Source organism: Micromys minutus (assembly GCF_963924665.1).
Source record: "Micromys minutus genome assembly, chromosome: 4".
Taxonomy (NCBI): domain Eukaryota; kingdom Metazoa; phylum Chordata; class Mammalia; order Rodentia; family Muridae; genus Micromys; species Micromys minutus.
Genome location: NC_137973.1, coordinates 55411172 through 55432666, shown reverse-complemented (window position 1 = coordinate 55432666; position 21495 = coordinate 55411172). Strand labels below are relative to the sequence as shown.

The following is a 21495-nucleotide window of genomic DNA, read 5'->3' as shown; positions in this document are numbered from 1 at the left end:
CTGTGACGGAGAGACCAGAGGTGCCCACCAACCTAGAATCCGGGCAAGCTCAGAGTTTCACCTCCTGCAGGTGTCAGTCGGGCTCGCTTTACACCAAGTCTATCTTCTACCATGGCAACGTCCCCAAAAGATTTCCCGAAAGAGCTTACAGCAAAAATCAGAATGCTTTATTAAAACTGACACGTCGTATGACACGTTGCATTCACATTTGGACGTTTGACCTCTCCACACCTTTGTGATTCCCGAGGATCACAGGCTGAAGCGCTGAGCCTAGACGGAGAAGTTCCTTAACAAGAAAGATTTTTTTAAAAACTAAACGCACGCCCCTCTGCTCAAACGTCTGGACCTGGTTTCTTTGTCAGCGGTCGGCAGGGAACGCTGACGCGTGGGGTCGCTTCCTTTGAGGGGTCTCAGAGCAGGGCAGTGGGCGTCCTCCTTCGCGCTCCATCTTGGAGCCGGGGTCTAAGAGCGGCTTTCGCTGAGCCCCGCAGCCGGAGCGGACGCCGCCGAGGGTCCAGGGGGGCTCCGGGCGAGACCTCGCCAGCCCCCGCGCGCGCGAGTGCGGGCCCGCCCCGATCCCAGGGTGCACCGCGGCCCGCCCCCTCCCCGCCGTCCCGCCTCCCCTCGGCCCCGGCCCCCTCCCTCCCCGCTGCCGGGAGGCGGGGACGCGGCGGCGGCTCGCTTCAGTCGTGTCTCTCTCACTCACTGGGGAACCCGGTGGTTGGCGGCAGCTTTCGAGGCAGACGCTAGCCGGCCCGATCCTGAGGAAGGAAAGTCGGGACGAGCGGACAGCGGGAGCAGCCTGCCGGCGCGAGTCGCCTCAGGTTCCGCCATGAGCTGGGGCACCGAGCTGTGGGTGAGTGTGGAGGGCAGAGCGGCTCGCGCCGTCGGCGGCGGGAGCCCCGGGGTCGGCGCGGCGCGGGGGGTCCTGCGCTTCTTTGTGCCGCCAGAGCCCGCTCGGCTGCAGGGAGGCGACGGGGCGGCTGCCTGTGCTCGCTCCGAAGGGTCCGGCCGCAACCCTCGACGGCCGCCGCCGTCCCCTCTCCCGCCTCTGCCTGACTTTGTGGACCGGCGGCCGGCCCCGCGCCGCGCCTTTGTACCCCGCGCCCGACGGCGGGGGAGGGAGCCATTGTCCCGAAGGGGCGCCGCTCAGATCCCCGCGCTGCGCGCCTGGGCGACGCCCCAGTTCCAGGTAGGGGGAGCCGGGCGGCTTTGTTCCCAGCCCGGCCTCGGGCCAGCCAGGCCCAACCCACACGCCCATTTCCCTCTCTTGCTGCCTCCTTGCACCGAGGGCGCCCGCGACTCCGCGCCGGCCAGCTCCGGTTGCAGCCTCTTTGGGCTGGCGGGACTGCTTTTGTGACCCGAATTAGGTAGAGGGATCGAGGAAGGGGACGCTCTTTTTGGCGAAAGGAGCGCGTGCGGCTTGCGGATGAGCTTGATTTCCCTCTCGTTCTTTATTCTTCTCTCTCTCTCTCTCTCTCTCTCTCTCTCTCTCTCTCTCTCTCTCTCTCTGTCTGTCTCTCTCTGTGTGTGTATGTATCTGTATCTGTGCATCTGCCTGTCTTCTGTCTGCCTCTTTCTCTTTTTTGGGCTTTCTTCTGTGCCTTTCCTGGGCGCTGGAGGCTGTAGACAATACCCAGTGCCGGACCAAGGTGCAGGCGGAGGGTTATAGGTCGGGGAATTCGCTCGGGACGCCGCCACCTGAGGGCGGAGGTGTGCAGGGCAGTGATTTCTCAGGTGCGGCCGGGAACGCTGGCGGCTTGGGGGCGCTGTCTGGAGCGCCGCCTGCCCTCTGCCACTCCCCTTTTTATCCCACCTGTGCATATTTTCCGTGCGTGCCTTTGTTTGCGAAAATCTCGGGAAATCTCTGTCGCGGGAGAGGGAGGAACGAGTTTTGAGTATGCGCTCTAAATTGGGATTCGAAACACATTGTCTAATCGGAAGGCCGAATGTTTTCTCTTTTTCCACGTGTTGTAGATTGGGAATTTTAGAAGTGACACTTAAAAGCTCATCTAGTCACCTACTTAACCCAGCCTCAGGAATCTGCCCTGTAACACTCTGCACAAGTGTTTGCCCAGTCTGCAAACATACCAAGACAAAATACCTCCTGAGCCTCCACTGATTGCTCTGATGATGGTGAGCATCATTTGTAAACGAATCGTGTAACATCAGTCAGATTTTCAGGCATTAGTGGTCCTTTCCCATTTGTTTCTACGCTTGTTTGTTTGAGACAGTCCCACTGTAAACATAGCTGGCTTGGAACTCTCCTTATTATAGACCATGCTATCCTTAAATTCAGAGATATACCTGACTCTCCTTCTAGTTGCTGCTGTGGTTAAGGTTTACACCCTTTTATTTATGCATTTTATGATGCATTACATGCATGGAGATGGGTACAGTTTTCCATTTGCAAATTTTATCATTTATCTATTTGGTGCTGGTGATTGAACCCAAGACCTCGCACACGTTAGACAAGCACACTGCCATCAAGCTGTATCTCTAGCACCTTATTTTTAATTTTAAATCATGTATATCTGGCAAAGAAGCCAGAAGAGGGCATCAGAACTCCTGGAGCTGCAATTCAGTCAGTTATGAGCTCATCACGAATGCTGGGAACCAAACTTAGGTGCTTTGCCAAAGCAGCAAGTGCTCTTAGTCGTTGGACTACACATAGTTATTTTTTAATGTGTGTGCATGTGCATGCAAGTGCATGGGTGCCTAAGGCCAGAAAGAGACATAAGATTCCTTGAAGCTGGAGTTACAGGTACTTGTGAGTTGTTCGATGTGGGTGATGGGATTTGACTTAGGTTCTCTGCAAAAGCAGTATGTGTTCTTACCTGTTGACCCATGTTCTTTAGTCCTTGCTTACAGTGTTGAACGAGGATATTGTGTTTTTCTGGTGAATTGCAATATAATACACCTATACTATCTGTGGTCATTGGGAATTTGGTGTTTGGAAAATTTGCATCATGTTTTATCTTTAGGGGGTCACATTACTGTCCTAAAGGTTTAATTACTGAAAATTCATTGTTACACAAAAATTTGATGATGTATAATTATATGCTCAAACTTAAGTCATTTGCTGTAACTGGTGGTTTTTGCTGTTTTATCCTTTATGTGTGTGTTTGCACTTGTGGGTATGCATGTGGAGGACAGAGTGGGTATTTTTGAGGAGTCATTCACCTTGGTTTTTTGTAACAGGATTTGAACTTGCTGATTGGGTGAGCATGGTGGCCAGGGAGCTCCAGGAGCCTACTCATTTCTGGCTCCTCAGTGGTGGGGTTATCCCTGGGTATTTATTTATTTACTTTCCCTTTTTTGGATTCAGGTCTTTGTACTTGCCACTTTATCAACTGCACTATCTTTTCAGTCCCCTCCCCCTTTGCCATTTTAATCTTTTCTTTGGCTGGGTGTCACAGTAGTACAGCCCAGGCTGGTCTTGAATTCCTGGAGATACAGGTGTACAGTACCATAGCTTGCTTGTTTGAATGCTTCTTAACGTCTTATGTTAAATTTTGGAAATAAAGGTATTCCATAGAATTGCTGAATTTGTGGCACTGGGTTTCAGAACTCACAGTAATTTGCTAAATGGATTAGGTCAGGCTTTTGCTGTGTGTTTTTAAGGCTTTATGTGTTAACTGTTAATGTATTTGTGCTTTAAGAGACTTCTAGTTTTAAATGAGCTCCTCATTTAAGTGAGGTGGTGACTGGAGTCAACAGCTTGCGTTTTTTTCCCAGGATGCAGGATTAGTTATGCGTGACATCTTGTGCATTGCTTGTTATGTTGACTTCTTTATCATCCAAAGAGTAGAGGGCCATAGCTAAATATGAATCAGTTATTTCACAAAGTATAGATTTTAAAGGTTTTAAAGTCTTTATGTAAATGAGTGTTTTGCCTGCATATATTCAGCATGTGTGTGCTGTGCTGTGTGCCCTTGGAGGGTGCTAGATCCTCTGGAAATGGAGTTACAGATGGTTGTGAGCCAGCCTTATGGGTGTGGGGACCTGAACATGGATCCTCTGCAAGAGCAGTAAGTGCTCGTAACTGCTGAGCCACCTCTCTAGTCCCCAAGTACAGATTTTGTAATTAACAGCTCCCTTTTATAGCTAAGGGTATCAGAGAGAACTTTATCTAGTCAGTAAGTTTGACTTTGTTAGGAGGTAACATTTTATTTTTCTGAGAGGTCAATTAAAGTTCAACAGAAAAAAATATTTGTAGCGATAAACATGTGTATATATGTGTATATATACATACCTATATGTGTATTATGACAGATCAGACATATCACATTTATGTGGTCTATTAAAATTTTGCTACCTGGGTCAGGGAACATTGCTTAGTGGATAAAGCAACTTGTTTGTTCAAGTGTGAGGACTGGAGTTCAAGAACCCATGCAAAAGTCAGACAGGTATGGCAGCTGTTTGAAATCCCAGTACTTAGAGAGCAGTCACAAGTTTCCTGAGGAAGATAGACTAGCCAGAGTTGGCCAGCCCCAAGAGACCATACCTCAGTAAATAAAACTGAGAGCTGCCCTGTATTTCAGTTGAAGCCATGTGTAGTAACTAGCACACTAAAGCATGTGGCAAAGACTGATGTTGGGCCATCCAACAGATTTTAATTTGTGTTCATACGATTTAAACAGTAATCTAGGCTTTGTGGATGTGTAAAAGAATCAATTGTACAGAAGTATGAATCTCCAGTAGCTTATATGATTAAGACTATTACTTTTTTCTTTTCTGTATATAGTTTGTCTGTATATATGTCTATACACCAGGATGTGTGCCTGGTTTTCTTGGAGGCCAGAAGAGGGTATCAGATTCCTTAGAACTCAGTTATAGACGATTGTATGCCACCATGGCCATGTAGGTACTGGGAATTGAACCTGGGTCCTCTGGAAGAGCAGCCCAGAATCTTAACCACTGAGCCCTCTCTCCAGCCGTGATCTATGACTTTAGAAGTAACACTAAAATAAGTAGAAAAAAGTGCTTTTTCTTCTGTTCATTGTAGGGAAAGTTTTAGGAAGATTGTGTCACTTCACCTAGGTTTTAGAACCAGAAGAGTTGTGCTTGTAGGAATTCTTGAGTTCCTAGAGGGCAGAGGTCATGTCTTATTCACTGCTCTTTCATTGTCTGCTTCATTACCGGTTCCTCAGTTATCAATGCTTCTTGACTTAGAGCCTGGCACTGAGAGGAAGGAAACTGAGTAAATGTTTTCTCAGCCGGCCTCATCACAGTGGTCAGATTTGACTTGCATTGAGGGTAAGAAGCTTGAAAGCAGTGAGTCGGAGATAAGAACAAGGCACAGATGCTGGTCTGGCTGACTGCTTGATTCAGGAACATGGTATTTATGTATTGTGCACATGTAGCTATGATGCATTAGCCTAAGGTCAACCTAGTTTTTGAACCATTAAGAAATCCACAGAAGGAAATCTTAATTTGCTTTAGTAGAAGGGATAACTTCTTTCCCAATTATTTGGTGAAAGAGTCATTCTTTTATATTTTATCTATTTATTTAAAGTTACTATTTATTTTTATTTTATGTATGTGAATGTTTTGCTTGTGTGTATATATGTACCTGGTGCTTTTAGAGGCCGGAAATGGGCACTGGGTTTTCTGAAACTGAAGATAAAGGACTGTCAGATGGTTGTGAGCTGCGATGTGGGTGCTGGGCACTGAACATTGGTCCTCTGGAATATTTGAAGTGTCAGTTTCTTCAGTACAGTAGTATGTTACTGGTTCTGAAACTATCTTTTTAATATGAACTATTACCACAAGTTGTTAATACTGTTAATCTCTTCCTCTCTCATCTACCATCTAGTATTTTTGCTTCTGTATCACTTTAGTTAGCAGAGCTGTTTCTGGAAGTGAAAGACTCCTCAGCGGGAAAAGGTAATAGGCTTGATTGTGGTATTTTGCTCTATTTTGAGTTTTGTGAGCTGATTTATGGACTAAGAATTTTTTCTTATGTGTAATTAGCTTGTTTTAAAGTGAGGCATCACTTTCTAATTAATGATAAATCCTTTAATTCGAAAAACGTGCTTTGAAAATAGGGACTACAGATCATTTTAATATTGCCATTTGTGCTTTTCAGCATTTTTTTTTTGTTTCTGAAAAAACATTGTGGTAAAATTTTTGATTGCTTTTGCATAATTTCCTCTAACTAGTTCTTTGAAAGCTCTTTTTTAGTATAAAGGAATGCCATCAGACATTCATTATAAGATAATATCTGATGACTTTGTTAATATGGGATTTAGCACTTAGGATCTGTATGAAGCTGTTGAGAAAGACATAGTGAAAAGGGGTTTGTATAAAATACCCCCACTGAATCCATATTAATATTTAGGGCTTAGAGGCAGTTTTTCCTTATGTTTTGTTTTTGTTTTTTGTTTTGGTTTGGTTGGTATATGATCTTATGCCCAAGCTGACCTCAAATTTTTTATGTAGCTGAGGCTGATTTTGAATTCTAAATTCTCCATCCTCCAGTTCTCAGGTGCTCTGCTTGACTTCTCTTTAACTTCTTGATAGGACAACTAATCAGAGTCTTCAAAGTATCCAATGAGGGAGGGGGCTAGAGATGTGACTCCAGGGTCAAGTATTTGCCTAGTATCTTGGGTTAGCACTGGGTGTGAAATCTTTTATATGTTTATTGCTAATTGAAAAGCATATATTTATAGTCAGATATTCCCTTTTTGTCCCATTAGCATTTTATTTTAGGAAGTGGAACATACCTGTTTTGTTTCTGCATTTCTAGACAAGCATCTGGCTGTAGTAAGCTCTCAGACACTTCTTGATTTGGTGGAGTAATTCAATAGATTGTTGTAACTTTGTAATTAAACTATGCTTTAGATACTAAGGTAGTTTTTCAATGGGTTGCAATAACTTTGTAATTAAATTATGTTTTAGATACTAAGGTAGTTTTTATTTCCTGGGTGTGTAATTAGTTGGACTTCTCTGGGTTCTGTACTAGTGTAGTCAGCCATCTGTGGTTTGAAAATATTTCAAAAATATTTTATCTATATGGAACACTAAGAAACACTGCCTTAACCCTCCTCCCAGTTTATTATTCCCTAAGCTATGTAGTAAAACAGCTGTTCACATGGCATTTATATTGTATTAAGTATTATTAGTAATGTAGGTATAGATGTTTTAAAGTATGTGGAAACAGATTAAAATTTCAAATTTGTCAAACTTCCTAGAACAGAGGTAGCTTTTTTTTTTTTTTGCATCATACATGTCTGGATGTTCATTTTAATTTTACTTGTGACCTTGTAATTTCATATTTTGTCGTAGTGAATTTTTTTTTTGATGCTCTGACAAAGTATCTGACAGAATCAACTTAAGGGAGAAAAGATTTGTTTTGGCTTCTGGTTCATAAAGTGCAGTCCATAGGAGGGAGGGCATATGGCTGGGGCAGCTCTTGTCAGTGGTGCTGGGAGCTTACGGTTTGTATGGTTTGTTATGTCTCTGCTCGGTAAGCAGTCCAGCTGGAACTGGGGCAGGCTGTCACCCTCAAGACCTACCCCTGAGTGACCCACTTCCTCCAGCTAGACACCACTCCTAATAGTCTCTACTGTTTTGTCAAACAGTACCACCTGTCGGAGGGCAAGTTTTCAAATACATGAACCTGCATAGGACATTTCACACCTATGACACCTTGGTTTGTCTTTTGTTGCTTTAGCTTATTTAAAATATTAAATCTAGATTTTAATCTAGACTATCCTGTTGAATAGTGACATTGATCTAAATAACCTAGTTTGTCATTATTGTGAAATCAGGATTTTCTTGTATTGAGATTTTAATATTTGCTACTATGTTGATTTATTGTGTGTGTTATATGTGTGTATGTGTTTTTCTGAATGTGCTTTTTTTTTTTTTTTTTGATACAAGATATCATGTAGCTTGGGTCACCCTCCAACTTGCTGCATAGCAGAGGCTTTGGGTACCTCCCCTGATGATGAGGGACCAGAACCCACCACTGCTCTTGTCTGTGTGGTGCTGTGTATTGAAGCCGGAACTTTGAGCACTCCAGGCATGCACTCTATCAGCAGAGCTGTACCACCAATAGTATTGTCAGTGTGTATCTTGGAGGATATTTATATAGAATGTTCATAACAAATAAATCTGCAAAGAAAGCCGAGTGTTTTCCTAAGGCTATAGGTAGGTGAAGAGGGAAAAAAAATACAGCATTGACTTTTAATGAATATCATCTTTCCTTCTGAAATGACATAAAAAGCATAGGAAATAGAGCACTGACAGGGAACACAATGAACATGGAATATGGGAAGGGAGTAGGAGAGAGGGATAGACAGAAGGGAATAGGAGGGAGTGGATCAAGTGAGTGCGTGAACACACATATTATTTGTTTCCAAGTGTGGAGGTTACAGGTTGAATAGGTGTGCAGACTGAGTGCTTTATATTAATAGAATTGAGAGATAAGGTGGCTCAGTGATTAGGAGCACTTGTTGCTCTGCACACAAGCCAGGTTCAATTTCTGCCACCAGTGTATATGTGCATGTGTACAAGCACATGTGTATGTAATGATGTGCATGTGTGGGCACATATGGGCCACAGCATACATATGGAGGTCAGAAGGCAGTCTCAGGTGTCAGTCCTTGCCTCTACTTGGAGGCGAGGTCTCTTAGTTGTTCATTACTGCGAATACCACGTTATCTGCCTTGTGCATGTTCAGAGATTTGATCTCCACCTCCCACCTCCCCGTAAGAGCACTGAGACTTTATGTATACTTCACGTGGTAAGATTCAAACTCAAGTCCTCAGTGCACAGAAGCATTTTATTCCCTGAGCCATTCATTCCCACAGTCCTGTAAGTCTGTTTATAGACCAGGTTGTGTATTATCTTGGTACTGTATCCCTTAGCAGGTAAGTTTCCAAAAGATATTCTCCCATTCCAGACATCTTTCTTTGTGGTGTAGAATTGTGTCTATCTTTGCTTTTGCTACCAATACTTTTTGGGTCATTTTCAAAACAATCTTTTCAAGACCAATGTCATGGAGCTGTCTTTGCTTTCTTCTATTATTTTTATAGTTCCAGGTCTTCCACTTGGGTCTTTACACTATTTGGTTTTATTGTTTTTAGTGTTGTTGGAATTTGTTTGTTTGTTTTTGGTGGAGTATGGTATAAAGTAAGGGTCTAGTGAGGTTTTCTCAAACAAACAAAAGCAACCTATGTTTGATCTAGACTAGTGTTTCTCAAGTGACTAGTCACTAGTGTGACTCAAGGGTCAAAACCCCTTTGGGAGTCAAATGATCCTTTTACAGCGTCACCTAAGAACATCAGAAAACACAAATGTTTATGCTGTGATTCATAACAGTAGCACAATTAGTTATAAAATAGCCACAAAAATGATTTTATGGTTGTGGGGTAACCACAACAGGAGGAACTGTCTTAAAGGGCTGCAGCATTAGGAAGGCTGTGAACCAGTGATCTAGACAAGGAAGTGTTTGAAGATCTCCTCCAAGATACAAAGTGACAATGCTATTGTTGGTGTAAGTCTGCTGGTAGACTGCATGCCTGGAGTGCTCATTTAGAATAATTTCAAAGGTCATCCACGTTGTAGCATTTATCAGTGAGTGTTTCATTCTTTTTATCAGATAATATTGTGTGCATATGCACATTTTATTAATTCATTGGGCATTTGGGTTTCTGTGTTTTTCTGTTATGAATACTGCTGTGAATATGTATGGCTAAGTTTTTGAGTGGATATAAGGTATTCTTTTTTCAAAACAGGGTTTTTCTGTTGTGTCTCTTTAGAAATGGAGTTGCAGAGCCAGTGAATAACTGTTACCTGTTTCAAGAATTCCCTGCTTATTTTGCGTTTTACATTTTCACAAGCAATGTGTGGAGGTTTAAATTTTTACAATTTATTACTTGTTAGGGTTGGGATACAGAGCTATGTGGGTTCTGGCTGTCAAACTCAGATCCTCAGGTTTAGTGGCAAGTGTCTTTACCTGCTGCTAGGTCATGTCACTGGCCTTCATCTACCATTTTAAGCAATACGGTGTGTTTAAGATCTTGTTTTTTTGTTTTTAATTATGCATACCTATCTATGGGACTGTAAGTGTTCACAGAGACCAAAAGAGAATGTCGGAACTGGAATGGCAGGTGGATTTGAGCCATCAAGTGTGCATGCTCTGGAGTCCTGAAGGAGCAGTGTGCATTCTTGACCTCTAAGTCCACCCTCTAGCCCATCATTTGAATTTGTGTTTGTCAGGTGACAAATGGTGTTGAGCATCTTTTTAAAACTTTGTTTTGGTTGGTTTATTTATATCTTATGGGCATGGGTGTTTTACCTGCATGTGTGTATCATGTGCAGGCAGTGCCCATTGAGGCCATCATATCTCCTGGAAGTGGAGTTATAGATGGTTGTGAGCTACTATGTAAATGTTAAGATTTGAACTTGGGCTCTCTGGAAGAGCAGCCAGGTCTCTTAATCATCAGACTAACTCTCCAACAGTGCCTGGGCATCTCTTTCTGTACCTTTTTGCTATTTGTGTATTTTCCCCCAGTGCTATGACTGGAACCCAGGGTCCTGGTAACACTTAACAAGCCACTGGGCTATACCTTCAGCCCATTTGTATAGCTTTGGAAACAATATCTGCTCATCTCAGCTAACTTTTAAATGTGTGAAAGTTTATCTTAAATTCTTGTGGTAGTATGAATCAGGAAAATAACTGGTTTTGATAGAAAAGTAAAATGTGGAGTCAGCCAGAAGTTTGAAGGCCTTGGGAGAATCTTGACAGCATACTAAAGGCAAGGAAGAGGATACATTTGGTCTTGGTAGCATAGCAGTCTGTCAGTTTCCTATAAAGAAGACACTGATAATACTGTTGTGTTATGTCCACATTATGTTAGTGTTCTGTAAGAGACCCATGGGCAACATCTTTCATTAAAAAATATTTAGTTTTGTTTTATGTGTATGACTTTTGCCTGTATATGTATGTACACACTACATGCGTAGGAAGAGGGCGTTGAAACCCCTGGAACTGTGGGTATAGATGGCTGTGAGCTGTCCAATGTGTGTACTAGGATCCAAATTTGGGCACTCTTTAACTGCCGAGTTATCTCTCCAGTCCTAGAATGTCTAGTCTTGAGATTAGCATATCTTTGAACACAATTTTTGTTCTGTATTAGTCATGGAGCTGGTAGGAAATAGCACACTTAAAGAGCTGAAGAAAAAAACTTTTAATAAAAAGACATTCTAGGTTTTTTGAGATGGTCTCATGTTACCTACTCTGGCCTTAAACTTGCTTTGTAGTCTGGTTAATTCCTCTTGCTACAGAAGTACTGACATTACAGGGAGTGCACCACCATGCCTAACATAAGGGAAAAGAACCAAAGGTACGGTTGTCATGGTAACAGTATGAAGCTATTACCACTTTAAGTCTTTGGCAGTTGTTTTGTTGTTATTAGTTCAAAAATTTTTTGTTTATTTTGTCTTTTTGTTTTTTGTTTTTTTTTTTTTTCTGTTGAGACAGGGTTTCTTTGTGTTACTTTGGCTGTCCTGGAACTAGATCTGTAGACCAAGATGGCCTCAACCTTACAGAGATCTGCCTGCTTCTGCCATCTGAGTGGTGAGATTAAAGGCATGTGCCACCACTGCCTGGCACTAGTTAGGTCTTAAAGGCAAGGAGAGGAAACAGTTGCCAGGTCCCTATGTAATTTTGACTGAGGGGTACCTGATACGATCTGACTTTCAGTAGAGGAACATAGGAAGCTTGCAGATTCCTGATAGGCAGATAGCCAGAAGAATAAGAACCGTGACCTCACTTTTATCTTGTTTGTCTCTCCCGAGAGTCCACTGATGCAGTCTGTTGGGTTCAGAAAAGCACAGATGGAGCAGGGTTCTAGAGAGGCAGATGGTGCAGAGCAGAGACATTGCTCTGGAGGAAGAAGTTTTATCTAGGAGAGGAGTGTGTGTGTGTGTGTGTGTGTGTGTGTGTGTGTGTGTGTGTGTGTGTGTGTGTGTGAGCTGAGACTGACAGTGGGTGTGTCTTCCTTATTACACTCTGTGGCTTCTCTATTTTTATTTACTCAGCCAGAGGCAGGCTGCCATACTTGCCCAGGCTTCTGCTGCTGCTTCTTCTCCTCCTCCTTCTTCTTCTCCTCCTCCTTCTTCTTCTCCTCCTTATTATTATTATAGATTGATCTGTAGTACTTACACTTAAAACTGCATGTACTTTAGCCCTAAGCCAATAATCAATGTTCTTAAACTACTATAATGCCTTATAACTTACATAACCACTTTTGAATTTTGATTGATCTAGAAAAATGTGAACTTTGACTTCAAGGATAAATAGAACAGATGTTAAGAAGTAAGAGAGTACTGCAGTATCTCAATGGTGGCTGTATCTAGAGTTAATGACGGTATGGGGGATGCAGAGAAATGCATGGCTTATCATACAGAGTGGGGTATCCTGTGAGTAGATGGGAAATGAGCTAACAACTTGCATGTACATGTGTGCTGCCTCAGTATGTGGGATGTATAAGGAACCACTGCTGAATTACCTGTGAGAATGAAAACACCAAGGCGATTATCTCACTTACATGGTGGAAGATGTTGGTCTGGATACTGACAGGCTCTATATGTTCATCCTCCAAACTTCCTGGTTCTCATGATACTTTAAGTACTTCTAGTTCTCATTAAGCCTTTAAGTATATAAAGCAAGTTAAAGCAGTATAAAGATGACGTGGCTTCTAGATTCGAGAGTAAAGGAAGAGAGCTCTAAATGTAAGTAAGTTAAAAGACACCATTTACTCTAAGACCAAAGAGTTTGCTCTGAGTAATAAATGTCGATAAGCAAAGGAGACTTTTTATTTGTTTAAATATCCTATTGTAACCATCTTCTGGTTTAATACATTTTATGGTTAAAACATTTTATCTTGGAAAGTTAAAACTGTAAATGTTAATAATAATTTTAGTGTTCTACCTCATCTGCTTCATCAATTTTAGTCCTTTCTCCAATTCTGAATACCTTTATAAGTAGAGACCATCTAAATTATTTCACTGTCAGAAATAAATTTCTCTTTTCCTGGTATTAGGAATTGAACCCAGGTTCTTGTAAATGCTAGATGAGCACTGTACCACTGAGCTACACCCTCAGATGCCTTTTAATTCAAAAGAGATAGAGATTTAGTTTTTTGCTTAGTTTCCTAGCCAGGTCTTGAACTTGTGACCCTCATACCTAAGCCCCTGGAGAGCTGAATGCCTGGGGTTATAAACATACATACATACATACATACATACATACATACATACATACATATATACATACATACATACATACATACATACATACAGTCTGTGTGAGTGCATTTGTCTTTTGATAATTTCTGGGACATATACTAATTCACTTTGGTTTAGAATTAGTAAATGGTTTGAATTAAGGATATTTTCAGTTAGAGATAAGTGAGGGGATGTGAAACAGAATTCAAAGTGAGTTGCAGGAACTTTCCCCTTGTATTTTACCTTGAGTATTTGAAGTGAGATTGTACACAATGTCAGTTTCCTCACAGAGTCAGAAGAGGTGATATCCTAGATCAGGGTTTGAGAATTTGAGTTTTGAGGACATCAGGAATGAGGAGTGGTAAGGTAAGCCAGGGCCCAAATAGAGTAAGGGAAGCATCCATCCATACATGAGGGCTGCCAGCTTCTAGGTAGTGGAACCAGCTGATGACAGAGGGAAGTGTATACAGATGTACCGGGGGGGGGGGGTGTGTGTGCTAGACTGATGGAGGAGACCAAAGTAGAAGTACCATGTGACCCAGTAAAGGAAAAAGGTATCTGAGGGGGAGTGTCAACAGTGGCCCTGGGAGATTGGTTATGCATTGGGGATTGCTCAAGTGAGTTACTGTAGCAAAGATAAAATAAGCCAGAGTTTTTATTACTTTCAGGGAATGAGATTACCAATATTCAAAGTGTTGTTGGATTGGAATTGGAGACTTTACTGTAAACACCATATCTATATACAGCAACAGAGAAGTAAATACATACAAATGTGTGTGTTGTCTGTTTATTTGTACTTTGATTATTGACAAGCCTTGCAAATGAGATACTTCAAATAGCAGTGAACATACCTAACACCACAACCTTGGCTTCTGAATATCTTCACTCACTAAAAGAAATAGTAGCTTGTAGACTTAAAAATATGCGAAGGCCACGAGAATTAGGAAAGACAAGAACAATTTCAAATTGAAGAAGACTTCAGCAGGACACTAACTGTGACATAGTGTAGATCTCATTTTTGTTTTTTTTTTTTTCCCCCCTGTGAAGGGTATTACTAGTCCAGTTGGCAAAATTTGAATGGATCTGAAAATTAAGTGGTAGGATTATATCAGCATTAATATCCTTATCCCGATTATATACTTGTTATATAGGAGAAGATCTTTTTGTATAAACCACACTGTATTAGTTACTTTTCTATTGCAGTCATAAAATTACATGACCAGAAGAGCTTATAAAAGAAAGAGCTTAATTAGCTTTACAGTTCCAAAGGGTTGAAGTCCATGAGGTAATCTCAAACCACAAATGGGGTAGAGAGAGCACGCTGGCGTGATGCCAGTCTTGTGAACAACCAAAGCCTGCCTCTAGTGACATATTTCCTACAAGGCCACACCTCCCAAGGCTTCACAAACAGTTCCGTCTAGTATTGAAATGTAAGGGCCCATGGTACATTCTCATTCAGACCACTAGGTAGGCATGAAAGCAGCTGGAGAAGTAAATGCCAAGTATAAAAAGAATGAGTACAGAAAGATAATTGAGTGGAGAGAGTTGTTAATAAAGAAGGCAGAAAAATAGGGCTAGAGGGGAAAGGGGTTTACTGGTTTTAGCTTTGAAGATATTACAGGTGTGTTTATAAAAGAGAAGGGTCTAGAGAAAAGGGAAGGTGGTAATACAGGAGAGGGGACTTGCCAGTGAACCCCAAGTATTATCTGTGTTTTCCCTCGCAATGGCATCAGAGTCTCACACCTGAATGCCTGGGTTTACATGCCTGGTGGGAATCTGACCTCAGGTCCTCATGCTTGCCAAGTAAGCACTCTCCCTGCTCAGCCATATATCAGCCTTGGAAGAATTGATCTTAAGAGCCAAGTAGAATTAATGCAGAGTAGAAGTTGGGAGATTACTGATAGAAATGCGTATCAGCCTTCCACAGTAGTGACAAGTGTCTGAGATAAATCAGAGGGAGAAGGAGGTTTAGAGGTTTCAGCACAGAGGTAGTTGGCCTCTGGCCAGGTAGAGAGTGAGCATCACGGGAGGGGATGGTGGTAGAGCAAAGCTGCTAGCCTTAAGTGGTCAAGAAGCAAAAGCAAGAAAGAACAAAAGCAAGAAGGAAAACACCAGAGTCCCAGTATTTCCTTCAAGGGCACTTGCCTCCAACTTTCTATGAGTTTCCACCTCATAAAGGTACTACTGCTTCCTGCTAAGTGTCAGATGCTGACAACTGAGCCTTCAGCATATGGGCCTATGGGAACATGTAAAGTCTAAACCACAACAGTATGATTGTCAATAGATTGATTCAGTTTTCCTAGTGAAAACAGAATCTTAACTTACCAGATAAAGATGGTCGAAGCAAAGGTTTAGTGAGAACTTTCATGAGGAAGAGGCTTGTGCATGAATTTTTTTTAAATTAATACAGGTCTCAGTATGTAGCTCAGGCTGGTTTCAAACACAGAGATCTGTTGGCTTCTGCCTTTCAAGTGTTGTGATTAAAGGTTGTGATTAAAGGTATATACCGCCATGCTTGGCAATGCCCCATTTTTGATAGAAAATAATTTGGGATTTTGTGAGATGTGAGCATGCTTAGTTTGTTACTGAGCAAGAGAATTAATTGACTTGATTGTGTTTCTTTCACTTGATATCTTCAACCATTATTGCAATTAAATTAGATCCTATATGAAAGGAAAGTAGGGCTGGAGAGAAGGCTTAAATGTTAAGAGCACATGGCTGCTCTTTTAGAGGATTCCCAGCCTACTATTGTCTAACTCCAATTCCAGGAAAACCTAATGCTTTCTTTGGGCTTCCTTAGGCACTACATGCATGTGATACACATGCAGACAAAACACATACACACGTGAAATAAAAAATAAAGCTTTTATAAAAAAAGAAAGCATTAGCTAGAAGATGCATATATTTCTGTTTGGGAGTCATGAAGGTGTTCCTAAGGAACACAGGGTCACTATTGTGGATTCTTAGTCTGATAGATTTAAAAAAAAAAAAAAAAAATAAAGAAAGAAAGAAAGAAAAAGAAAGAAAGAAAGGAAAGAAAGAAGGACGGACGGACGGACGGACGGACGAACCCAGAAGGATGCTTAAGGACAGTTTTTTGATTTCAGAAGAAACAAACAAAACAACCTGACAAGACAGGCAAACTGGAGGTCTGTTCAGGTTCCCAAAGGAGCTAGATGGATAATAAGAGAATATTTCATGCTTTTGGAATAGAGGTTGAAAAAGCAGTTAGGCCATCCAGAGACTGTCCCACCTGAGGATCCAGCCCATATACAGCTTCCAAACCAGACAATATTTCTGATGTCAAGAAGTGTGCACTGACAGGAGCCTGATACAGCTGTCTCCTGAGAGGCTCTGCCAGAGCATGACGGATATAGAGGCGGATGCTCACAGCCAACCATTGAACTGAGAACGAAGTCCCCAATGGAGGAGTTAGAGAAAGGATTGAAGAAGGAGTTGAAGGGGTTTGCAACCCCATAGGAAGATAAACAATACCAACCAACCAGAGCTCCCCAGGACTAAACCACTATCCAAAGAGTACACATGGAGAGACCCATGGCTCCAGCTGCATATGTAGCAGAGGATGGCCTTGTTGGGCAACAGTGGGAGGAGAAGCCCTTGGTCTTGCCGAGGTTCGATGCCCCAGTGTAGGGGAATGTCAGAGTAGGGAGGCAAGAGGTTTTGGGTTGGTGGGGGAGTAGGGGGAACACCCTCATAGAAGCAGTGGGATAGGGGATGGGATAGGGGATTTATGGAGGGGAAACTGGAAAAGGGATAACATTTGAAGTGTGAATAAAATATATTCAATAAAAAATTTTTAAAAAAGAAAAGAAAAAGCAGTTAGGTTTGGCTTGCAAGTTCACAAGCAACTGCATGACCAGGGATAGAGAGGAAAGCAGGAGAGCAGGAGAATGAGGAGAATGTTCAGCCTATCAGGGTGGGCAGCTTCTGATTCTGATAAGTGACATGTTCAGCCATGAGTGTTTGTTAGAAACTGGGTCAAGTAAGGCACTACTGTAGTTTCAGTGTCATTAAGGGTATACATACTCTTCTCAGCATGTCTTCAGGCATGTGGTTTCTTCAAGCTTCTGTCATAGACTCTTGCCTCAAGGACAGGTTCCTCTTCAGGTGATTGCTCATTTGAATTGACTTTTTAAAAGGGGGACAGTAGTGTATTTTTGTAATCTGAGAATAATGTTTTGGACATTTTAGTATATTATGTGTTTTACTCAAGACCAAAGATAGAATTCAGGTCCCATTCTTTGTACCAAAAATGATGTAACAGAGTGAGTTAAAGTTAAAGAAAAATTTCTAAAGAATTGTAAAATAGACGTGATCGATAATTTGTCAACTTGGTAGTATTTAGAATTACCATGGAAACACCTCTGCATTTGACTACAAGGCTATTTCCCCAAAGGCTTAACTGACCTGTCTTAATGTGAGTAGTTCCATTCTGTGGTTTGGGTTTCCAACTGGATGGGAAGGAGAAAGTGCATGGAGCACCAGTTTTCATCTCTCTGCTTTTTTCCTGGCGGTAGACTCAGTGGCCATCAGCTCATGTTCTTGCACAATGCCTTCTTGGCCATGATGCACTGTATGCTCAAGCTTGGCCCAAACTTCCCTTAAATTGCTCTTTTCAGGCATTTTACAGAAATGACATAAGTAACAATGGTTGTTTTTAACCAAAAGGAAAGAGCCTTCTCCAGATGAGCTTCAGAAAACTGATTGGATGTCTTGGGGGCGGGGTGTGGAATGGGGTGTGGATAGGAAGGTCAGTCCAATTTTTGATAACTTTTTCTGCCATCTGTTTAACAGACTCATCTGATAGATATAAATACTTGCATATATGTCCTCTGATGCAGTGTGTTAATGATAATTTCTTAATTGTAAATGCTAAGGCCCTCTAATAATACTGATGGAAATAAGGCATAAAGTATTGTCTGGGTTAACTCTGTATCTTCTAAAATATAGCAGCATATATGGATGGAACTAAATTATCTCAGCATTTAGCCATAATTATATGGTAAGAGTAGCATGAGGTCACTCCTTGGAACTGTTCCCGAGAATATACTAGCAGCTAAGTATCACTTCAGATTAGATTAGCAACAGGAAGCCTATTTGATTTCTAAATAATAAATGTAGCTTAAAAGTATTTATTTAAATAAATGAACTGAGTTGAAGCAAGAAAATGGGAAATTAAGACTCACAGATCTTTGGTTCAGTTGTATTAGCTCTGTTACCACAGGCAAATAGTTTTTGTCCTTAAGTTTTCTTATTTACCAACAGTCAGATATTTAAAATCCTTTCTAGCTATTAAAGGCCTATGATTAGGAGATTAAGGAACTCTCTTGGAAAGGGAAAAGGGGAGAGGCAGTCCATAGTGAAAAAGAAAATGAGCCTAAGGAGAATGCCAAGAATTCAAAGAGGAACCTGGAGAAGGAAGCTAGCACTGTTTTGGAGAGTTTCATGTTAAAAATACAAAGTATACACATAAAGAACAGTTCTGCTCTTGGCTTCTCTGTTTGCTGGTCTCAGAGTAAAATGTCAGCTCCAGAGAGATGATTCAGTAATCTCTTACTGTTTGTGGTTTTATTTTCTGCAATTTCAGTTACCCAAGGTCAGCTGTGGACTGAAATATTAAATGGGCAAACTCCAGAAATAAACTATCTGTAAATTCTGAGTAGTGTGCTGACCTGCAGGGTGGTAGTTGGAGGCTGTATATGCTGCCCTCCCACCGAACTTCCTGCCTCTTAATAGCTTTATACTGCCTTTGTGTTGCAGAGTTTATGTTCAGGGAAACCAAAAGGATGGTGATGCTGGCGATTCATACATACCAAAGAGAATCTAATAAGTGTTTTCTTTAGGGGAGAAGGTGGAAGTTTTCAATAATGAAGTAGGGGGAAATATGTCCTGAGGTTGCTAAGATTTAGCACAGTAAGATTTTCTTTTTGAGACAGAGATTATATTGATACACTTTGTGTGTGGGTGCACATGCATGTGCCTGTCTCCGGTATCATTCCTGAACTTTTCCACCTTTTGTGGGAAAACAGCGTCTATTTCATTAGCCTAGAACTTTGTCATGTCACACACCCAGCTTTGTCTTGTGTGTGGGTTCTGGAGATGGGGCTCAGATGCTCCTGCCTTAAGGCTTAGGGAATGAACCTTCTCCCTAGCTCCATCTCCAGTTTTGGAGTAAATCTCACTTCGTAGTTTAGACTAGCCTTGAATTTATAATCCTCTTGCCTCAGCCTCCCAAGTGCTGAGATTATAGCCATTACAGGCTGGCTGCTTAACTTTTATACTACGTTGCTATTGTACCATAGTTTAAATTATGTGAAAACACAGTTGAGTTTTCTAGAAGATAAAAGACATAAATTTTGTCTGAGCTTGAAATACACAATTTGACCCTTAACTGTTGTTAGTTAGCTATTAGTATTTCATACACTCTAGAGATATTAGCTAGTAAAATTAAATGTACAACTATTTGATTAATAGTACTCCTTTTCACAGTGCTTTTGCTTACATCTTATGTCTAATGTCAAGCTCAGCATTATTTTGCTTTGATGGTTAAATGAACTAAACATCAATACCAGTGCCAAGTTCTGTGTTAAATGGTTTTCCCTTTTTCAGCCATGTAATTGCTATAGTTTTATGGATCTAGAATTTGAAGTTCAGAAATCAAGAATAAGTAAATGGTACAAAACTAAGTGGGAACACAGAATTAGCAATAGCTCCTGTGAGTTTGGTGTGGTAGTACATGTCTATAATCCCAACACTAAAAGAGAGCTACGCATATGTCATTTGGCTGGGAGCAGCCCATAACTGAAGTGTTCAAATGTATAGTTTGCAATAGAGCTTATGAAAATTGTACCTAGGGAATGTTTTTGCCACGTCTTTGGTGGAACCATTTCCTCTTTTATTTCAGACATAGGTATTCACCTACCTTTTCAACAGTTGATGTGAATATTTCTTAAAAATAATACAACTTTTTAAAGCCAGGACTCCCCCTATTCAGTCTTCCATTTTAGTAAACAGCAAGTTCATCCTTCTAGTTGATGATTTTGATGCCTTTTTTAATAACACCCCATTAAAACATCACAAAGCTTTATGTACACTACCTTCAGAATATAGACATTGGAGTTAGTGGTAAGCTTAGTTGGTAAAGTGCTTGCCTTGTAACCATGAAGACCTGAGTTTGATTCTCAGAACCAATATACAAATACCAGGCATGTGCTACAGTGGCAGAGCAAGAGGGTTCCTGGAGCTCATAGGCCAGCCAGATGGAAGATGCCCATGAAATAATATCTGAGATTGTCTGCCATCCTCCACATGTATATCCACACATGTGGATGCACACACACACACACACACACACACACACACACACAAATGCTTAACCACTTTTCACTGCTTTGCTGCCTCCTTTAGCCTCCTCAAATCAACTTCACCCTAAAGATTTTCTGTTTTAATTAACATAGAAATCAGAATGACTTATTTAAAAACCTTTATTAGGTCACATTAGGCTTATGCTCAGAATTTTCTTATTAAATTCAAGTTACTTGGTTAAAGCTGAGATTTTGGGAGTAGAATATACAGACAGAAGATTGGTATTCTGATCATTGCATACTTCCATGACAACATGAGGTGCTTTTCCTTCCTTGCATTTTAATTATAGCTTGTTTTCCCTAGGATAAAGCAAGAGTATATCCGCCTAGGGACTTAAATGTTTTAACAGCTGCACTTGACTGCACTAGTTTCCAGGTAAGCAGAAGATAGGGAGTGTGACAGCTGGCCCAAAGCGGCAGACAAAAAGCGCACAGGTGTTTGTGTAGGTGAAAAAGTGGTAAAATGTCAGCAAAATGAAGCAGGAACTTGATGTAGCTCGTGTTCTTTTCAGCTCATGTACTCAGAGGAAGATATGGTCCTTGACTTTGATGAAAAAAAGAAATTTGGGATGAGCCAGTTTGAAGAGAGTTGAATTTATTAGGAAGAGAGATTAACATATGTTCAAACAGGAGGGAGTATTATTTTAAAGAGAAGCATTCAGGGACAGGATAAGACACCCCCAATATGGGCATTCCATTCTTAAGTGCCCTAAGCAAAGCTGGTTTGGTGGCTTCCAGGTTATATTTAAAAGGCTGTAAGATCCCCTCACCTTTGATAAGTGAAATTATAGGACTGTTCTGGAAATACTTGAATAGGATTTGCGGGTCACAAAAATTTGCTGAGGGGTTAAGACACTTTTTTACTGTA

At 41.3% G+C, this 21495-nt stretch overlaps 1 protein-coding gene across 2 annotated transcripts in view; it reads left to right on the top strand.

Annotated features, from left to right (window-relative positions):
• Positions 1-721: 721 nt before the first annotated feature.
• FNBP1L (formin binding protein 1 like) overlaps positions 722-21495 on the top strand; it is an 81535-nt gene continuing 60761 nt past the window's right edge. For both annotated transcript variants that reach the window (XM_080915306.1, XM_080915305.1), the window contains exon 1: positions 722-856. In XM_080915306.1, coding sequence (XP_080771432.1) covers positions 833-856 — 24 coding nt within the window. In that variant the 5' untranslated portion in view covers positions 722-832. The remainder of the gene's footprint in view (positions 857-21495) is intronic.